The sequence below is a fragment of the Pristiophorus japonicus genome, chromosome 18 (assembly GCF_044704955.1).
Source record: "Pristiophorus japonicus isolate sPriJap1 chromosome 18, sPriJap1.hap1, whole genome shotgun sequence".
Lineage (NCBI taxonomy): Eukaryota > Metazoa > Chordata > Chondrichthyes > Pristiophoridae > Pristiophorus > Pristiophorus japonicus.
The window spans coordinates 33,438,309-33,460,616 of record NC_091994.1 but is presented as its reverse complement, the minus strand read 5'-3'; the positions used below and the strand labels follow the sequence as shown (position 1 = coordinate 33,460,616).

Here is a 22,308-nt window from a genome sequence, read left to right as displayed (position 1 = left end):
AATTTCTTCAAGGTTGGCATTCCTGGAAGACAAATTATAGTGAATCAAATAATAAAATATTAAGAAAAAACGACACTGCTGGAAATCTGAAATTTAAACAAAATTTTAGTCGGAGAGATTTCTCACAAGGTGATTTTCTAGAGGAATTTCCGTGCTTTCAGGTTGTGGATAGGCATTTATCTCCAAATTCAAACAACAGAAGAAAAACCAGTGATGGGCACTGTGGAAATAGATGGATTCTCTGCGGTGTGCGCCAGGGCACAAGTTGCCCAGTTGGTGCTAGTGGTATGTTGACCTGGTTACTGCCTCAGTTCATTCTAAACACCAAAGTTTGGTAAATCATGAAACACTCAATGAATAATTTGCTTGTGGAGTTTGTGAGCAGCAAAGAACACAGTGACCTAAGATTGCACATTCACGTCATTCATCTAAATTACTGTGGAATAATTCTTTGCACTAAAACCTATTCGATTGCTGAGGGTGACCCGCGCTTGCGCACTGCACCACGCAGTTAAAAAAAAGCTGGTCACGTGCCCGCAGTCTCGCGGCGGGTGCCGTAGTCTCGCGGTGTTTGGGTGGTTTCCCCAGTGACAGTGTCCTTGAGAGCTCGGTTATGGGTTACTGGGACACTGAAGATGGCGATGAGTGTCCGACCAAAACTTGGGAGACTACGCGGGTCGGGGCCGGCATCGGTGAGTGCAGGCCTAGGGTAAATCCCCGGCACTGGGGTTCGGGCCCGGCCCCGGCCCCGGCCCCGGTGCGGGTTAGCACAGAGAGGGGGAATGAGAAGATAAAGCTGCAAGGACACCGAGTTCAGCTCAAAAAAAACACTTGCATTTCTATAGCGCCTTTCACGAAGGACTATATCTGACATTTAACCTATTAAGATAATTGGCAAAAGAGCCAGAGGGGAGATGAGCATGTTTTTTTACGTAGCGAGTTGCTGTGATCTGGAATGCAGTGCCTGAAAGGGTGGTGGAAACAAATTCAATAATAACTTTCTAAAGGGAATTGGATAAATAGTTAAAGGGTGGGAATTTGCAGGGCTATGGGGAAGGAGTGGGACTAATTGCCAAAGAGCAGGCACGGGCACGATAGGTCGAATGGCCTCCTAAGAGTACACCAAGAATTAGGAACAGGAGGAGGCCATTTGGCCCCTCGAGCCTTTGCTGATCATGACTTTTCTGCCTGTTCCCCATAATCCTTGAACCTCTGTAGTTCCAAAATCTGTCTATCTCTGCTTTGTATCATTCTACCTTCAGTGATCTGTGCATTTCCAGCATTTTCACTTTTTTGTTTTTAATCAAAAATGCTTAGCCTTGCTGCAAATAAGCAAACCACTTGGTGAACCTTAATGGGTTGACTGCAACTAATTTTGTTGGAAACTAGATCCTGAGGCTTTGGAGCAAAATGGTTTTTCTTTTGGGTTACAGTAAAAGTAGTTGTGCTACTGAATGCCGAGGGACTGCCTATGATTGATACTGAATGGGATATATATTGATAAAGAGGAGGTACTGGAAAGTAAATAAGTCACCTCAACTGGATGGGATGCATCCTAGGATGCTGAGGGAGGTAAGGGTGGAAATTGTGGTGGTACTGGCCATAACCTTCCAATCCTCCTTAGATACAGGACTGGCACCAGATGACTAGAAAATTGCAAATGTTACACCCTTGTTCAAAAAATTGTGTAAGGATAAACCCAGCAACTACAGACCAGTCAGTAATGGGGAAGCTTTTAGAAATGATAATCTGGGATAAAATTAATAGTCACTTGGACAAATGTAGATTAATTAAGGAAAGGTAGCATGCATTTGTCAAAGCAAACCTTGTTTAACTAACTTGATGAGTTTTTTGATGAGGTAACTGAGAGGGCTGATGAGGGCAATGGGGTTGATGTGGTGGACATGGAGTTCCAAAAGGTGCTTGATAAAGTGAAAGAAAGACTTGCATTTATCAAGCACCTTTCACGACCACTGAACATCTCAAAGCACTTTACAGCCAATGAAGTACTTTTGAAGTATAGTCACTGTTGTAATGTGGGAAACATAGCAACCAATTTGTGCACAGCAAGCTCCCATAAACAGCAATGTGATAATGACCAGATAATCTGTTTTTGTTGTGTTGATTGAGGGATAAATATTGGCCAGGACACCAGGGAAACTCCCCTGCTCTTTCTCGAAATAGTGCTGTGGGATCTTTTACGTCCACCTGAGAGAGCAGACAGGGCCTCGGTTTAATGTCTCATCTAAAAGATGGCACCTCTGACAATGCAGCACTCCCTCAGTACTGCACTGGAGTGTCAGTGTCACGTAATAGGCTTGCCAGAAAAGTTGAAGCCCATGAAATAAAAGTGACTGGCAGCATGGATTTGAAATTGGCTAAGTGACAGGAAACAGATTGTAGTGAATGGGTGATTCTTGGACTGGAGGAAGTCAGTGATGTTCGCCAGGGGTCGGTACTAGGACCACCTCTTTTCTTGATGTTAATGACTTGGACTTAGAACATAAGAAATAGGAGCAGGATTAAGCCATTTGGCCCATTGAGCCTGCTCCACCATTCAATAAGATCATGGCTGATCTGATCATGGACGCAGCTCCACTTCCCTGCCCGCTCCCCTTAACCTTTTATTCCCTTATTGCTCAAAAATCTGTCTATCTCTGCCTTAAATATATTCAAAGACCCAGCCTCCACAGCTCTCTGGGGCAGAGAATTCCATAGATTTACAACTCTCTGAAAGAAGAAATTCCTCCTCATCTCAGTTTTAAATGGGCTGCCCCTTATTCTGAGATAACTATGTCCCCTAGTTTTAGTTTCTCTTATGAGTGAAAATATCCTTTCTGCATCCACCTTGTTGAGCCCCCTCATTATCTTATATGTTTTGATAAGATCACCTCATTGGGTGTACAGGGCACAATTTCAAAATTTGAAGATGACACAAAACTCTGAAGTATTGTGAACAGTGAGGGGGAGAGTGATAGATTTCAAGAGGATGAAGACAGGCTGATGGAAAGCAGAAAAGTGCAAAATGATACATTTTAGTAGGAAGAATGAGGAGAGGCAATATAAGCTAAAAGGTATAATTCTAAAGGGTTGCATGAACAGAGAGACCTGGAGGTATATGTGCACAAATCGTTGAAGGTGGCAGGGCAGGTTGAGAAAGATAGGCATAGAGTACAAAAGCAAGGAAATTATGATGAACCTTTTTTAAAACACTTGTTCGGCCTCAACTGAAATATTGTGTCCAATTCTGGGCACGGCACTTTAGGAACGATGCAAAGGCCTTCGAGAGGGTGCAGAAAAGATTTATAAGAATGGTTCCAGGAATGAGGGACTTCAGTTACGTGGATAGACTGGAGAAGCTGGGGTTGTTCCCCTTAGAGCAGAGAAGTTGAGAGGAGATTTGATAGAGGTGTTCAAAATCATGAGGGGTCTGGACAGAGTAGATCGAGAGAAACTGTTCCCAGAAGAACCAACGGCCACAGCGAGTGGCTATGATCTGGAACGCACAGTCTGAAAGGGTGGTGGAGGCAATTCAATCGTGGCTTTCAAAGGGAATTGGATAAGTACCTGAAGGAGAAAAATTTGCAGGGCCACAGTGAAAGGGCAGGGAATTGGGACTAGCTGAAGTGCTTTTGCAGAGACTCGACAGGCTGAATGGTTGTCTTCTATGCTGCAACCATTCTATGATTCTAAGTGTGTCCTCATAGGTAATTTGACAGCTCCATCTGTGAATATCTCTGGCCTTGAGCGGCTATGGTTTTTTACTATCTCCATCCATTTCAGGGTCTTCAGAGAAGTAGCGGCAGGGATTGTGGATGCATTAGTTGTAATTTACCAAAATTTCCTGGATTCTGGCGAGGTCTCAGCAGATTGGAAAACTGCAAATGTAACGCCCCTATTTAAAAAAAGAAGGCCGACAAAAAGCAGGAAACTATAGACCAGTTAGCCTAACATCTGTGGTTGGGAAAATATTGGGAGTCCATTATTAAAGAAGCAGTAGCAGGACATTTGGAAAAGCAAAATTTGGTCAGGCAGAGTCAGCATGAATTTATGGAGGAGAAGTCATATTTGACAAATTTGCTGGAGTTCTTTGAGGATGCAGTGAACAGGGTGGATAAAGGGGAATCAATGGATGTGGTGAATTTAGACTTCCAGAAGGCATTTGACAAGATGCCTCAAAAAGTTACTGCACAAGATAAAAGTTCACGGGGTTGGGGGTAATATGTTAGAATGGATAGAGGATTGACTAACTAACAAAGAGAGAGTCGGGATAAATGGTTCATTCTCTGGTTGACAAACAGTAACTAGTGGGGTGCTGCAGGGATCAGTGCTGGGACCCTAACTATTTACAATCTATACTAATGACTTAGAAGAAGGGACTTAGTGTAACGTAGCCAAATTTGCTGACGATACAAAGATGGGAGGAAAAGCAATGTGTGAGGAGGACACACAAAATCTGCAAAAGGACATAGACAAGCTAAATGAGTGGGCAAAAATTTGGCAGATGGAGTATAATGTAGGAAAGTGTGAGGTCATGTACTTGGACAGAAAAAAATCAAAGAGCAAGTTATTATTTAAATGAAGAAAGATTGCACAGTACAGCGGGACCTGGGGGTACTTGTGCATGAAACACAAAAGGATAATATGCAGGTACAGCAAGTGATCAGGAAGGCCAATGGTACCTTTGCCTTTATTGCGAAGGGGATGGGGTATAAAAGCAGGGAAGTCTTGCTACAGCTATACAAGGTATTAGTGAGGCCACACCTGGAATACTGCGTGCAGTTTTGGTTTCCATATTTATGAAAGGATATACTTGCTTTGGAGGCAGTTCAGAGAAGGTTCACTAGGTTGATTTCGGGGATGAGGGGGTTGACTTAGGAAAGGTTGAGTAGGTTGGGCCTCTACTAATTGGAATTCAGAGAATGAGAGGTGATTTTATCGAAACTTATAAGATTATGAGGGGGCTTGACAGGATGCAGAGAGGATGTTTCCACTGATGGGGGAAGACTAGAACTAGAGGTCATGATCTTAGAATAAGGGGCCCCCAATTTAAAACAGAGATGTGGAGAAATTTCTTCTCTGAGGGTTGTAAATCTGTGGAATTCGCTGCCTCAGAGAGCTGTGGAAGTTGGGACATTGAATAAATTTAATACAGAAATAGACAGTTTCTTAAACGATAAGGGGTTATGGGGAGTGGGCAGGGAAGTGGAGCTGAGCCCATGATCAGATCAGCCATGATCTTATTGAATGGCGGAGCAGGCTCGATGGGCTGTATGGCCTACTCCTGCTCTGATTTCTTATGTTCTTCTATCCCTGTGTGTAACTCTAACCATGTAGATACTTTTTTGCCTGTGTGTGCCCTGCATTCTTGCTCTCTCAACATATGTATCGTCCTGTATGCCTGAACTCTCCTCTTTCACCCCATCTGCCCCAATATAAGAACAACATTTGAGGTGCACCAGCAGCAGTGTAATAAAATGCTGCTGTCATTTTTTTGCCCAGTTCTGTTGAGCTGAGTGGTAATGGCAGTAAGAGCAATGATCAGGACTGGTGGTCAAAAATAATGTTGGCAGTCGCAACTGACATTCTCTGTGACCGTTGTGCAATATCCTACACCCTCTCTGCAGCCGTTGATATGGTTGGCCATGTCATCCTTCTCCAACATCTCTTGTATTCCAGCTCGATGAGACTGCATCCCCTTAGTTCCATTCTTATCTATCCCATCGTAGACTACCATTCCCCACAATGCCTTCTCCTCTTGTCCCTGCACCGTTAGTTCCCCATGTTGGCCCCCCTCCATTTTCTCTTCTACCTGCTGACTCCTGGTTATGCCATCTACAGACACAGGGCATGTTTCCATACTTCTGCTAATAACACCCAGCTCTTCCACCTCCATGAGATCGCTCAACCCCTTTCTTGCCTTTGTGCTGTCAGATTGCTTGTACATCATCCAGTCTTGGATGAATCGCTGTTTTCTCTAACTAGACATTGAGAAGCCGAAACCATTGTCTTTCAGCCCCCGTCATGTATTCTGTACCCTTGCCATTGATTCCATGCCCCACCCGGCCACTAGTTCAGGCTGAACCAGAGTGTTTGCAACCTCTCCATCCAGTTCAAACCAAATCTTAAGTTCCGATCCCATATCTTCTCCATCACAAAGGCTCTCTAATTCCTCCTCTGTAATATTACTGACCACCGTTTCTACCTCAGCCCATCGACTGAACCCTTTTCCGTGCCCTTGTCACATCCAGACGCAACTGTTCCAGTGTTCTCCTGGCCATCCTCAATAAACTTTAGCTCATGCAAAACTCTGCCCGTATTCTGCCCCACTCCAGGACCTGCTTTCGTAACACCCTTGTCCTCTCTGAACTAAATTGGCTCCAGGTCCCGCACACCTCAAATTTAAAATTCTCATGCTTAAATCATGGCCTTGCCCCTCACTATCCTCTGACCGTGGCCTTTGCCACATTCCCCCCACCTCCAATCATTGATGGACATGCCTTGAGCCACCAAAGCCTTTTGCTCTGGTATTCCCTCCTCAAACCTCACCCCCTCTTCCCCTTTATGACTTTACATAAAATGCATCTCTTTAACCAAGCTTTTGGTCAGTTCTTCTTATCTTTCCTTCTTTGGATTAGTGTTCATTTTTGGTTCCATCTCTGTAAAGTCCTTTGGGTCATTTTATTATATTAAAGGTGCTAATTCCTGGTGGGCATGGGCTAGCGGTGCCAAACTGCCCCTAATTTGGCACTAATTAGCAATCTCTCTCAGGCCACAGGGAAGTGGAATGAAACATTGCTTGAGGAGAGGGGGCAGTTGACTACATTGCTGAGTAGGTCAGATAGAGGGGTGGAGTGGCCATGAGCTGAGTTGGGAGAGGTTCAAGAGCAGGGGGTGGGTTTTTTGAAAGTGATGGCTCTACATGGAGCTGGGAGAAATTGTCAAGTGTTGTGGGGTCAGAACTGGGCCCTTGTTATACCCTTACCCAGGGCATATGTCCCACATAATTTCCCAGTGGTAGCTCCAACCATTTCTATTAGTAACCAGCCCCGAAGAGGTCCAGGATATATCGGACCCAAGTTTCCGATATCCGCTGAACGGCGCACATCCGAATGGCCCACATATTTTGTAGAATTGAAAAGCACGCCAAAAACTTACCTAGCAATTCTCCGGGTGCAGTAGGCCTGTTCAGCAGTCAGCGCAACGCAGCACAACAGCGGGGGGGCGGGCGGAGCTACAGCCTTGGGCCAAAAAGCGTGCCGGCAGATGCGTACGTGCTCAATGGAGTCTGCGCGCGTACCCAGTAGCCCCTGACCCCCAGATGCTGTGTGGGAGGGGCCCGAAGCACACAGCCCCTAGCCCTGGCCGAATGGGCTCCTGGAGCGGGTAGAGTGCCGATTTCCAGCCTGCAGCACCAGCCCCTAGTCCTGGTCGAATGGGCTCCTGGTGTGGGCAGGCTGAATGGGCTCCTGGAGCGGGCAGAGTGCCGATTTCCAGCACCTGCCCCTAGCCCTGGCCGAGCTCCCGCTGTTCCTGAACGGGTGGGTGAGGTAGGAACTTTTTATTTTTTATTTATTGATTTATTGAATTATTTATTTTTTATTTATTGATCTGGTGATTTATTCATCATTTATTATTGATGATGGTTCTTTATTTTTAAAAGTGAAGTGTTTAATGCTTTGGAAAATCCCCTAACTTCCCTCGAGCTCTCTTCTCTCCCCCCCCCCCCCACACGCTATTTCTGGCTTACCTGCGCCTAATTCTGAAGTGTACGCAAGGTTTTGGAGCGTACTCCATTCTAAGTTAGCTTGGAGTAACTTTTTGATGCCTAAACTTGCAAAACGGGCATAAGTGGCTGGTTGCGCTTCCTTTTGGAAAAAAAAACTGAACTAAAACGAAACTAAACTAACTCACTAGAATTGGAGCAAACTAAATGCCAAAAATTGCGATTTCTAAGATACTCCAAACTAAACTAGTTGCTCCAAAAACATAGGAGCAACTCCACCCGAAACTTGGGCCCTCGCATTTCCAAGGCTTCATTTCAAGATCATTGGTCATGATGCCGAAGGCAAGTTTAATGCTAGGCTCCTGAGAAGCATTCATACATGGTGAACAGAATATATATATCTGCTAGCGACTAGGTAGTTTGAAGACTAAAGATGTTGGGTGGAATGGTCAACTGAACCATGTTGGTTAGGGCAAGTCTTACACAGTGAGTTCCTAATCTCTGTTGTGTTGATTAGATGGAATTCACCCACTAGTGTATTTTCAGTTGCATTGACCACTTAGTTAGCCATACAATTATGTGCATCTGAAGGGGAGGTAAAACTTCAAAACAATCTCGTGTTTTGGATATTATCACTTGTAGATCTGTGGATAACGGTTGACCAATGTTTGTGGCCTGTTCAGCCAGTTATGCCACTTTTATTCTGTTTCTATTATCCAAGGGCTGTTCATGGGGGCCATAGCTAGATTCCTATGGAGATGAAACTCGTGTAGTCTTAACGAAACAGTCATTCTCTACAAGTTGTCAAACCTTGTACAATTATCGTATTCTTGTAATTTCTCTTTATAGGCCTTGTTGGCTCAGCCTATCATATTGTTGCACTGCCACCTACAAAAGCTGTGGAAGCAGTGCAGAGAGCAGCCAATGGCACCTTAACTATGGGTAAGAACATCTTTGTATATGGTACAGTCAGTATTATTTACGAAGAACCTTGCTTCGCTCAGTATATTTCTCAGGAGAATCAATTTTCAACAGAAACTTTCTTTACTTTACTCCTGCATTGTATCTACTCTGGATGCTTGTGACCCTAGGAAAAAGCTCTGTTGCGTTGCATAAATCCTTAGGAGACTGACTCTGTTAGGGGTGCTTTAATCCCAGGGTCAGTGTGGTTGGCCGTGGGGCACTATGGTATCTCAACAATAAAAGAGCAGTTAAATAGAAAGTTTTAACTCTCGTATAAAAATCGCTGTGAAATTAAAAGAGAAACAGTTAATAAGAAAGATATCTGGGTGTACCATACTGGCTGCACTTTTTAAACAGTTTGGATGTAGCCTATAAATCAGGACTCCACTTGTGCTCGCTTCAATAGTATTGCTGACTTCTCATATGCCTACATAGTGATGCTGACAGATGATCAACACAAGTGCAGGTTTAGGCAGTGAGACAGCAAGGGAACTGCTGGTAAATGTTAAAAACAGGTATCGGGAGACTTATACCAGTAATGCTGTTATGGGAACAAAGGAGATGCAGGCTGAGGCCTTGAAGGAAGTGGGGACAGTTCTTCAGGAAAGAGAACAGCAGTTGATGCCAAAGTTTGGGACCAAAGAGATAAAGTAGTACGATTAGGAGCTGGGACAGAAGACGTGGTTAGTTTCATTTATGGAGATGTGTTGAGGCTTGAACGGGAAATGGAGCATTTAAGCTCTGAATCACTTACCGCAAGGGGAGGACTTCATTAAGTGTATCAATTATTAACTAGTATAGCTAAATAATGTAGACCTAGATGATTACTTAAAGTCCACCAAGAAAGTAAGACTATGGGACGTGGCTGGAAATGAGTGTAAATTAAATTTAGAACAAATAGCAGGAAAGTTTTAAAGCGTGATGAATATTTGGTTTACCAAGCAAAGTAATAAAGACAAAAACATTGGAATAATTTAAAATGTGTATAGATGCCATGATGGGAGGGAAGACATTTTTTGTTGCAACAGAGGGTTTATTTCTATCTTACGTACGGACATAAAATCTAAAGAGAGAAAACACATTTCCGGCCATCAAGCCTGCTTCATCCAGAGTCATTGTATGATTATTTATCATGGGATGCTGTCCTATACTGCCTGTGGATCTCTGACTTTGGAGGATACTAATTTCCTTCATTGACTTCCCCATGAAGAAATTAGGTTGTTAAGGAAACCCTCAATCTTGCTTCTCAACAGATATCAATCTTGCTAATTTTTAATGGTACCATTTGATCTGAAATCAGCTGCCTCTGGTAATTAGCAGCTACCTCATGTTCTTGTTTTATTTTGAGGGCACTGTATAGAGAATGTAATAAGCCCGAGTCCATTTGCCTGCCTTTTAGCTGCGCTTGGTGCAATGTTTGGAGTAACCACCTGCCTAATTGCACATCTTCGAGGAACCAAAGATGATCCATTGAATTACTTCATTGGAGGTTGTGCGTCAGGAGTCCTCCTTGGAGTGCGAGGTGAGTGCTCGTTACAGCTGTGATGGTGCTTGAATTCTTCTCGAAATTTCTGGTACAGGTTCCGGAAAGAGCTACAGTCAACAATAATATTTCTCTTTAAGGAAGCTAAACATTGCAAATAACTCATAAGCGCTAACCTCCTCCTTTTATTTCTGTTGCTGTTTTTTTTGGGGGGAGGGGGGGGAGTGCACAGAAGGTGATATTTATACTTCTGTGGGTAAAGGAAATTGAGCTCCCTTTCTACTTTTGTCACCTAATGCCTACTTGAGCACTCGCAGTTCAGATACAGCATGTAATGTAAAACTATCTTAATTCAGGATGTCCAAGCAGCAGTCCGTGCACTATATACTCCTGATCCGCTGCAAAACGGTTTTGTCATCTTTATGCTTGTGTGCAAGCATTTTCAACATCTTGAACTTGGAGAACTGGGAAAGGCTGCTCCCAAATTAATTGGACAAAATTCACCAATCGAGGAGCAGCCTTTTGCAGTTTTCCAGGGCTGGTAATTTGAAAGCTGAAAAATCCAAGCTTTCAGGCTTTGGAGGATAAGGAGAAAGGGGAAAGAATCTTGTTTTCTATGCATGGGAGTCTCCGTTTTTGTGTGTTGAGCTTGCATTATTATGTGGCTCACTTGCTGGACTCGCCATTGTTTCTGCCCTTCAGCTCCAAAAGTTTGAACATCCCTGCCACAGTTGAACCCTAGATCCAGAGATTGAGATGTTGCTGGTCCTGATAATTCAGTGTGTGCTGCTGACTTCATCTAGGGAATTATATAGCACAGCACTGACAAAATTCAATTTACATAAAACAGTGGATCACTTGATTTAGTGACTTTCTCTCTACTGATGTCGGGAATGCTTCTTCGCTGTATCGGAGTTGATCATTTCTCTGACTCGGAGCTCCTGATGTTACACCATAACATAACAAGAAATAGGAGCAGGAGTAGGCCATGTGGCCCATTGAGCCTCGGTGCCATTCAATAAGATCATGGTTGAACTTTTAGATCAACTCCACTTTCCTGCCTGATCGCCGTATCCCTTGATTCCCATAGTGCCCAAAAATCCTTCGCTCTCAGTCTTCAATATACTCAATAACTGAGCATCGCCACCCCTCTGGGTAGAGTATTCCAAAGATTCACAACCCTATGAGTGGAGAAATTTCTCCTCGGCTCAGTAATAAATGGTCCATTCCTTATCCTAAGACTATGACCCATAGTTCTAGACCCTCCAGCCAGGGGAAACAGCCTCTCAGCATCGACCCTGTCAAGTCCTCTAAGAATTATATATGTTTCAATGACATCACACCTCATTCTTCTCAACTCCAGAGAATATAGGCCCATTCTACTCAATCTCCCCTCATAGGACAGCCCTCTCACCCCAAGGTATCAATCTAGTGAACCTTTGTTGCACCTCCTCTAAGGCAAGTATATCCTTCCTTATTTAAGGAACCAAAACTACACTTTTCCAGATGTAGTCTCACAAAAGCCCTATAGAATTTCAGCAAGACTTCCTTATTCATATACACCAACCCCCTTGCAATAAAGGCCAACATACCATTGTTGTCCTAATTTCTTGCTGTACCTGCATGTTAACTTTCTGTGATTTGTGTACAAGGCCCCCCTCCAACCCCCCCAAAAAAATTTAACTTGTCTCACCTTTTTTTAAATATATATGTGTATATATATTCTGCTTTTCCATTATTTTTACCAAAGTGGATAATTTCCCACTTTCCCACATTATACTCCAGTTACCCACCTTGCTCAATCACTTAACCAGTCTCTATCCCTTTGCAGCCTCTTTGTGTCCTCCTCACAGCTTACTTTCCCACCTAGCTTTGTATTGTCAGCAAACTTGGATATACCTGTATTACACTTGGTCTGCTTATCTAAGTCATTGATATAGCTGAGGCCCAAGCACTGATCCTTGCGGCACTCCACTAGTTACACCCTGCCATTTCAAAAATTACCTGTTTATTCCCACTCCCACATTTGTTCCCACATTACAACAGTGATTACAGTCCAAAAGTACTTAATTGGCTGTAAAGCGCTTTGAGATGTCTGGTGGTCATGAAAAGTGCTATATAAATGCAAGTCTTTCTTTTACACTCTGTTTTTCTGTCCATTAACCAATCCTCAGTCCTTGCTAATATATTGCCCCCAATCTTGTGTAACAACCTCTTGTGTGGTATTTTATCGAATGCCTTCTGAAAATCAAAATATACTACATCCAGTGGGTTCCCCCTAATCTACCCTGCTAGTTACACCCTTTAAAAACTCTAATAGATTTGCCAAACACAATTTCCCACTCTCAAAACACTGTTGACTCTGCCTAATTATATTGTGATTTTCCAAGTGCCCTGTTACCACGTCCTCAATATATTCTAACATTTTCCCTACTACTGATGTCGGGCTAACTGGCCAATAGTTCCCTCTTTTCTCTCTCCCTTTTTTTGAACAGTGGAGCTACATTTCCTATCTTCTGATTCACGGAATTCTGGAAGATCAAAATGAATGCATCCACTATCTCTGCATCCACCTCTTTTAAAACCCTAGAATGTAGGCCATCAGGTCCAAGGGATTTGTTGGCTTTTAGAGCCATTAATTTCTCCAGTACTTTTTATTTACTAATAATTACTTTTAAGTTCCTCACTCTCTTAAACCCTTGGTTCCCCACATTTTCCAATATGTTCTTTGTGTCTTGTACTGTGAAGCCAGACACACAATATTTGTTTAACATCTCTGCTATTTCCTTATTTCCCCCATTAAAATGTATCCTGTCTCTGCCTCTAAGGGACCCACGTTTACTTTCACTAATCTCTTCCTTTTTAAATACTTAACAGTTTTTATATTTCTTGCCAGTATACACTCATTCTATTTTTTCGCTCTATTACTTTTTCAGTCATCCTCTGCTGACTTTTAAAATCCTCCCAATCCCCAGGCTTGCTAAAGATCACATGGATGAACTTCGGCAATTGTACGTACATCCCTGTCTAGAGTAAAAATAAAACGGGGAAGGTGACTCAACTGTGGCTAACAAGGGAAATTAAGGATAGTGTTAAATCCAAGGAAGAGGCATATAAATTGGCCCTAAAAAGCAGCAAACCTGAGGACTGGGAGAAATTTAGAATTCAGCAGAGGAGGATAAAGGGTTTAATTAAGAGGGGGAAAATAGAGTACGAGAAGAAGCTTGCCGGGAACATAAAAACTGACTGCAAAAGCTTCTATAGATATGTGAAGAGAAAAAGATTAGTGAAAACAAACGTAGGTCCCTTGCAGTCAGATTCAGGTGAATTTATAATGGGAACAAAGAAATGGCAGACCAATTGAACAAATACTTTGGTTCTGTCTTCACGAAGGAAGACACAAATAACCTTCCGGAAGTACTAGGGGACCAAGGGTCTAGTGAGAAGGAGGAACTGAAGAATATCTTTATTAGGTGGGAAATTGTGTTTGGAAAATTGATGGGATTGAAGGCCGATAAATCCCCGGGGCCAGAGTACTTAAGGAAGTGACCCTAGAAATAGTGGATGCATTGGTGATCATTTTCCAACAGTCTATCGACTCGAGATCAGTTCCTATGGACTGGAGGGTAGTCAATGTAACACCACTTTTTATAAAGGGAGGGTGAGAAAAAGCAGTTAATTATAGACCGATTAGCCTGACATCAGTGGTGGGGAAAATGTTGGAATCAATTATTAAGGATGAAATAGCAGCGCATTTGGAAAGCAGTGACAGGATCGGTCCAAGTCAGTATGGATTTATGAAGGGGAAATCATGCTTGACAAATCTGGAATTTTTTGAGGATGTTACTAGTAGAGAGGACAAGGGAGAACCAGTGGATGTGGTGTATTTGGACTTTCAAAAGGCTTTTGACAAGGTCCCACACAAGAGATTGGTGTGCAAAATCAAAGCACATGGTATTGGAGGTAATATACTGACGTGGATAGAGACCTGGTTGGCAGACAGGAAGCAGAGAGTCGGGATAAAAGGGTCCTTTTCAGAATGGCAGGCAGTGACTAGTGGGGTGCCGCAGGGCTAAGTACTGGGACCCCCAGCTCTTTACAATATACATCAATGATTTGGATGAAGGAATTGAGTGTAATATCTCCAAGTTTGCAGATGACACTAAACTGGGTGACGGTGTGAGCTGTGAGGGCGACGCTAAGAGGCTGCAGGGTGACTTAGACAGGTTAGATGAATGGGCAAATGCATGGCAGATGCAGTATAATGTGGATAAATGTGAGGTTATCCACTTTGGGGGCAAAAATGCAAAGACAGAACATTATTTGAATGGTGACAGATTAAGAAAAGGGGACCTGGGTGTCATGGTTCATCAGTCATTGAAAGTTGACATACAGGTGGTAAAGAAGGGAAATGGAATGTTGGCCTTCATAGCTAGGGGATTTGAGTATAGGAGCAGGGGAGGTCTTACTGCAGTTGTACAGGGCCTTGGTGAGGCCTCACCTGGAATATTGTGTTCAATTTTGGTCTCCTAATCTGAGGAAGGACGTTCTTGCTATTGAGGGAGTGCAGCGAAGGTTCACCAGACTGATTCCTGGGATGGCCGGACTGACATATGAGGAGAGACTGGATCAACTGGGCCTTTATACATTGGAGTTTAGAAGGAGGAGAGGGGATCTCATAGAAACATACAAGATTCTGACGGGACAGGACAGCTTGGATGCGGATAGATTGTTCCCGATGTTGGGGAAGTCCAGAACCAGGGGGGTCAGTCTTAGGATAAAGGGTAGGCCATTTAGGACTGAGATGAGGAGAAACCTCTTCACTTAGAGAGTTGTTAACCTGTGGAATTCCCCGCCGCAGAGAGTTGTTGCCAGTTCATTGGATATATTCAAGAGGGAGTTAGATATGGCCCTTACGGCTAAAGGGATCAAGGGGTATGGAGAGAAAGCAGGAAAGGGGTACTGAGGGAAAGATCAGCCATGATCTTATCGAATGGTGGTGCAGGCTCGAAGGACCGAATGGCCTATTCCACCTATTTTCTATGTTTCTATGCTATTCTTTTTGGCAACACTAAGCTGCTTCTTTTAATCTAATACTATCCTTGACTTCTAGTAAGCCATGGCTGTACCACTTTTCCAGCGGAGTTTTTATTCCTCAAGGGAATATACATTCGTTGAGAATTATGAATTATTTCTTTAAATATTTGCGATTGCTAATCTAATTTCCCAATCTACCTCAGGCAAATCGCCCCTCATAACTCCATAATTGGCTTTATTTAAATTTAAGACTCTAGTTTCAGACTTAACCACAGGAGTGTTTGTGTCAGGAGAGTACTTTGCACAGTGGAGAGTGGAAAGGTTGCCAATTTTTGGCATGCCTTTCCATCAGTAAAGTGCTTGGATCACCACTCCAAGCAAAGAAATAGCAGCCAGCACATTCCTTGCTTTGGATCTGGGTCTTACTGGTACCTCAACTAGTCACAGTAGATGTAATGAAGTTTTGTCTATTGTTAACAGCGACTTATCCAAGACTGGATATTTTTTCTTTTTGTACCATATGCTCCCCATATTGCTATACGGACACATCTGGCTGTTGGCAAAGCATCGTGATTGATATCCATTTATATCTACATAGTAGCAAAGTGCCCCATTTCAATTTGAGGCACTTACTTTTGAAACTGGTAATGAAAGACCCAGGTCCGTGAAAATAGCTGTGGTGTTGCCTAAAAAGGTATGCCAAAAAATTGGCCATCTTTCCGCTCGCCACTGTGCAAGGAATTCCCCTGGCAATAACATTCCTGTGAACATCAAGAGATCCAAGTCGGAGAATTTATCAAACTGGTAAGCAAGTGTCTTTTGTGAGATGTTGAAGAGGTCTTTGAGGAAGAAGGAGGATGCATAGTCATCCTTTGAACCTCTTTCAGAACACTACAAAGGGTTGCAAATCTGTGGCATGGGTGTAAATGCCTTTAATGTAATTAAAATGTCCCAAGGCGCTTCAAGTGTTACAAGACAAAACAGATAAATTTGACACCGAGCCACAAAAGAAGAAATTAAGGCAGATGACCAAAAGCTTGTTTAGAGGTAGGTTTTAAGGAGTGTCTTAAAGGAGGAAAGAGAGGCGGAGAGGTTTAGGGAGGGAGTTCCAGAGCTTGGGCCCAAACAGCTGAAGGCACGGCCACTGATGGTTGAGCAGTTATAATGAGGGATGTTCAAGAGGGCCGAATTTGAGGAGCGCAAATATCTAAGATTAGAGATAGGGAGGGGCAAGGCCATGGAGTGATTTGTAAACCAGGATGAGAATTTTGAAATCAAGGTATTTAACCAGGAGCTATTGTAGGTCAGAAAACATGGGTGATCGTGACTTGGTGTGAGTTAGTACATGAGCTGCTGAGTTTTGGATGACCTTGAGTTTACGTAGTGTAGAATGTGGGAGGCCAGCCAGGAGTGAGTTGGAGTAGTCCAGTCTAGAGCCATGAATGAGGGTTTCAGCAGCAGAAGAGCTGAGGGAGGGGCGGAAACAGGCAATGTTATGGAGGTGGAAAAAGGCGGTTTTAGAAAAGGCGGTTTCAGTTATGCCGCGAAAATGTGGCTGGAAACTCATTTTGGGGTCGAATATGACAGCTAGGTTGTGAACAGTCTTGTTCACCCTCAGATTGATGCTAGGGAGAAGGATGGAGTCAATGGTTAGGGAACAGAGCTTGTGGCGGGACCAAAAATAATGGTTTTGGACTTCCCAATATTTAATTGGAGAAAATTTCTGTTCCATCCAGTACTGGATGTCGGACAAGCAATCTGACAATTTAGATACCAAGCAGGGGTCGAGAAAAGTGGTGGAGAGGTAGAGCTGGGTGTCGGGAGCGTACATGTGGAAACTGACTCCATGTTTTCAGATGATATCGCCAAAAGGCAGCATATAGATCAGAAATAAGAGGGGGCCAAGGACCTATCTTAAAATGATAACTTATTAGTTCATTTGGCCAGGTACATCCACCAGCAGGTGGGATAGATTCAGATAAGCATGCAGCTGTGTCAGGGGAAACATTTGTGGATCATCATCATAGGCAGGCCCTCAAATCGAGGATGACTTGCTTCCACGTCCAACAGTTCACCGGTGTTTCAATGAAGGACCTAAAATTCCAGATCCAAACTAAATCTTGAATGGTGGAAGATGCCTGTGCGTAAATTTTTTTCTAACGTGTGGTGACTGTTGCACACCAGCCACCACATGGGCTTGACAGAGCTAGGTCTTGGTCCAGTAGCAAGGATTACCCAAGACGACTGGAGACCAGCTCTGCTTCACGGACCTAGTGCGCACACATATTGCAGTGTGGGCTTCTCCGTGCTGCCCCTGGGCCCTCGCCTCTTCTGGGCACCGAACTCACACTTCTCCTGGGTCCCAATCCCGTTCCTCTACGAACTCTTGCTGCTCCTTCACCCCGACCTCGCCGCTCCAGCAGTACCTGCCCACGCTCCAATCACCGACCTGGATCTTGATGACGTCCCTTTTCACTGCCGTTGCTCTCCTGCTCTAGCACGTGATGCTCCCTGGAGTGATATGCCACTGCTCTGATGGTTCTCGCAGGCTGGGGACCGCTCGGCCTGCTGGGCTAGACCGCCACGCTGCTTCCACTCCCCGGCCTGCTCCGATGGTGCTCGCAGGCTGGGGGCCGCTCGGCCTGCTGGGCTAGGCCGCCACGCTGCTTCCACTCCCCGGCCTGCTCCGATGGTGCTCGCAGGCCGGGGGCTGCTCGGCCTGCTGGGCTAGGATAGCATTATGCTGACTGTCAAGCCCACAATGATCTGCACCCCAGAGTATTCTAGTTCACAGGCAATTAAAGTGATGAACAGCAATGGTCCCAATACAGAGCCCAATGGAGTTCCATTTGTAAATGGGTTCTAATGTAATCCACTCCCTTAACAGCCCTCTATTGCATAGTTTCAACCAGCTATCGACCAGAGTAGTAACTGTCCTCTAATCCAATGAAATCTAGTTTGTTTTTCCTATTAGCTGTCTGTGTGGTACTTAATCATAAGCACCTCGAGTCTCATCGCCGAGAGCATGCAGAAACCAAGCACAAGCAGTGGAAAGAGCATGCGGCAAACTTGTCCCACCTACTCTTTCCCTCAACGACTGTCTGACCCACCTGTGACAGTGACTGTGGTTCTCAGATGACTGAACAGTCCAATACAAGAACTCATTTTTAGAGTGGAAGTAAGTCTTCCTCGATTCCGAGGGACTGCCTATGATGATGATGACTTAATCTTAGACATTTTGAGAGTCAAGGTTATTATATAAACTGAACTACCTTCATTCACCATTCTGGTCCTTTTTTGAAAGAACTCAATGTTAAATTAATGAAGGACACAAGTTGTCTAACATCATGTTGGACAACCCGAATAACGAATGAGTGCTCTGTGATCGTACATCATATCTAATGCTTTCCAACAGCTTCGATGCCTCGGAAGTCAAACTTGTGCACCTATAATTTCTAGAGTCTGAACGTGGATTTCAGTGAGCTATTGACTATGTGGCTCCCCATTTCCCCAAGCACCCTGGGATTCTGCAGCACTATTCATCGAAGTGCACTAATCTTGGCCCAAACCATTTTGTGGTAGCTTCTAATGAAATCATTCTAGATCCATGCCTATTTTGTAATACTGGGACCATGACATTGTCTTCAGATGTGATAACTGATGTAAGATTATCAACCATATTTTTATATTTGTACCTAACCTGCCCTGGTACATCCCTCACTGGCTGAGTGTGGTCTTTGCTGAGATTTGTGAGATAACCGAAGAAGCCTTGCTGTTGCTACTGTAGCTGTTTGCCCAGTTGGAGTCAAACATTAGTGCTCTTAAGTGGGATGGCTTGGTTTTCTGCCAGACCTCCCCACTCTAATTCTTTTAAATTATTTTTTCACATCTGTGCAGTATTGTCCAAGTATGCAAGCTGTTACATTAAGTGAATTATGAAAAAATAAATCAATGAAGCTAGTTTATTCATCTGCAGTGTGATCTTTGAAACTTAAAAAAAACTATTTTGCCCCTTCAGCAATCGGCATAGATTTTTCAGCTTGAATTGAACTAATTCTTAAGTGTAAGCTTATATGGCAGGGTTACTCATGGTTCACTTGGTCTAAATATATGAAATAATTAAACAATGTTACTGTTGAGTATTAAACGATTGAAGTATTAAATCAATCGGATCACTAGAGGTCCACTTGAATTGTGGCCTCCTGGCTCAATAACAATTTTGATAAGCCGATCTCCTGTCAAACTAATTGATTGCTGCGGGCTGGGACATTAGCTGATTAACTGGAATGATTGGGCATGTGTTGGGCTGATTGACAACTTTGAGGTTATTCAGGATGGATACTGGCCTCAGAATTCTACCCATTAAGCTTGTTGCCCATCTTGATGTTCAAATGTTTTATATACAGTAGCCAGCAGTGTAGTACATTTTCTAATAATTAGGAGTGGCAGCAGTTTTAACAAATGTGCATTCCAGAGATTCCTTGCAGACTTGGGAGATCGCCAGCTTCTATTATAATCCTTAACAAAACACAGGTTTATTTAAAAAGTCACCAAAGTAATACAAGTTTAAAGAATATCTGAATTAACAGTTTACCCCACCCTCCTCCCCCAGTTGAATTTGCGAACCATGTATCTTGAGCTAGACTGGCTCACATCTGAAGGACCCTGCAATGCTTCTGAAGGGTACTGCTATCTCTCTTAGCCGGTCCCTTGTATCGAGGATGACTTGCTTCCACGCGAAAAAGGGATGAGTTCACAGGTGTTTCAATGAAGGACCTAATGTTCCAGGTCCCGAACTACATGTTGAAAGGTGGAAGATGCCTGTGCGTGGATTTTTTTTTACCGTGGGGTGGTTGTTGCACACCAGCCACCACACGGGCTTGACAGAGCTAGTTCTTGGTTCAGTGGCAAGGATTAACCAAGACGACTGGCGACCAGCTCTGCTGCACGGAGCTAGTGCGCACACATATCGCAGTGTGGACTGGCCCATGCTGTCCCTAGGCCCTCGCCTCTTCTGGGCCCTGAACTCGTGTCTCTCCTGGACCCCGATCATGTCGCTCTGCAATCTGCCGCTCCTTTGCCCTGACCTCACCACTCCTGCTGTACTTGCCCACGTTCCAATCAGTGACCTGAATTATGGTGACGTCCATAAATAGTAGGACACTGAAGTGTAGAGGAATAAAAAGGAACCTTGGAGTGCATGTCCACAGATCCCTGAAGGTAGCAGGCCACCTTCAGATAAGTTGGTTAAGAAGACATAAAGAATGCTTGAACTGTATAAAACACTGCTATGCTGAATGACTGACTGGCCATTGTGGGTGCTGCTGTTGTTCCTAATGCTGTCCACTAGATAGCACCAGATAGATGTTTTTATGAAAACTAAGGCCTAAACATGGTAATGTTCTCACACAAGCTTATTTCACATGCTTTGTGATTTAACGAGCAACAGTTGAAACAGCATGCTGATTTCTCTGTCCAGTTTGCTTTCTAAATGCTTCCAGTATGCGTCAGTGTAATGGTCTCTCGTAGTATGGGTACTAAGTATTTATGATGTGGATACTACAGGTTTCATATATGTGTTGGTCTCCATATAGTGGTGTGCGCAGTTAGCATTTCCTGGTGTGTAGCAGTCTCTTCGAGTATGTACTGAACATTTCATGCTGTGTTTGGATGTAGTATTTGTTTGATATGGGAACTGAACTGTTATAATTTTAATACCAGAATGCCTTGTCTTTTTCCACAGCTCACAGCTACATGACTGGCACCTCAGCCTGCCTGTCTCTTGGCATAATTGCAGCTCTCACAAAAATGGGCAAGATGGAAGGCTGGCGCATATCAGGACCTCCCAAACTTTGAAAACAACTGAAGCAGCAAACTATAGTAATATAATGTATCCTGTCCAATAAAACAAATGTTAATTCTGCTTCACTGTGTCACTTCAAATATAGCATAATGGTAGACCATGGCCAAATACATATGTGTTGGGTTTAAAGCAGGGTCCCAGGTGCTTAAATGAGTGAAAGTAGCTTTGATGTTTCCATTCTCAGTCCCTTTTTTCTCTCTTGGACATCTTTTGAGTTGTGTGCTGATTGTGTATTGTGTTCTCTCCTCTCCTGAAGGTGCAGGCCCGTTGATGGAACATTTTTCTACTCCCCTCACCCAAGTTGCCCATTTTTAAAATTCAACCATGGAAGCTGAGGTCAATCCTGTTTCTACCTGGACTTAACCAGCAGGAGCATGTGTCCAATTTTCCCCTTCCTCACTTGTCTAGGAGCCTTGAAGTCAGTTATACTGACCCCCCCCCCCCCCCACATCTCATGTAGGAAGGAAGCAAACATACGTAGGAAGGGCATGTTTATATTGGGAAATTGTGGGGTTTTTTTTAGGTCTATGCTTCATTGCCTTCATTAAGAAGGCAAATGGAATGTTGGCCTCTATTGCAAGGGGGATGGAGTATAAAAGTAGGGAAGTCCTGCTACAACTGGATAGGGCGTTGGTAAGACCACACCTGGAGTACTGCATATAGTTTTGGTCTCATTTAAGGACGGATATGCTTGCATTGGAGGCAGTTCGGAGAAGGTTCACGAGATTGATTTCTGAGATGAAGGGGTTGTCTTATGAAGAAAGGCTAAGCAGGTTGGGCCTATACTCATTGGAGTTTAGAAGAATGCGAGGTGATATTGAAACTTATAAGATTCTGAGGGGGCTTGACAGGTTAGATGCTGGGAGGATGTTTTCCCTCGTGGGGGGATCTAGAACCTAGGGTCATAGTTTCAGAATAAGTAGTTGCCCATTTAAAACTGAAATGAGGAGGAATTTCTTCTGAGGGTTGTGAATCTTTGGAATCCTCTACCCCAGAGATCTGTGGAGGCTGGGTCATTGAATATATTTAAGGTGGAGATAGACAGATTTTTGAAGGATAAGGGAGCGGGCAGGGAAGTGGAGTTGAGGCCAAGATCCGATCAGCCATGATATTATTGAATGGCGTTGCAGGCTCGAAGGGCTAAATGGCCTACTCCAGCTCCTATTATGTTCTTATGACCATGGCATTTGACAATTGTGTGAAGACCACCTGGCTTAGCATTATTAACTAGGCCCC

General features: G+C 43.8%; 1 protein-coding gene across 1 annotated transcript; it reads left to right on the top strand.

Annotated features, from left to right (window-relative positions):
• Window positions 1-546: 546 nt before the first annotated feature.
• ndufa11 (NADH:ubiquinone oxidoreductase subunit A11) lies at window positions 547-21,132 on the top strand. The gene is made up of 4 exons (XM_070860842.1): window positions 547-692; window positions 8,576-8,668; window positions 10,089-10,211; window positions 20,953-21,132. Exons 1-4 carry the CDS (start codon window positions 614-616, stop codon window positions 21,063-21,065), a joined length of 408 nt encoding a protein of 135 aa, XP_070716943.1. The 5' UTR covers window positions 547-613; the 3' UTR covers window positions 21,066-21,132.
• Window positions 21,133-22,308: the final 1,176 nt, after the last annotated feature.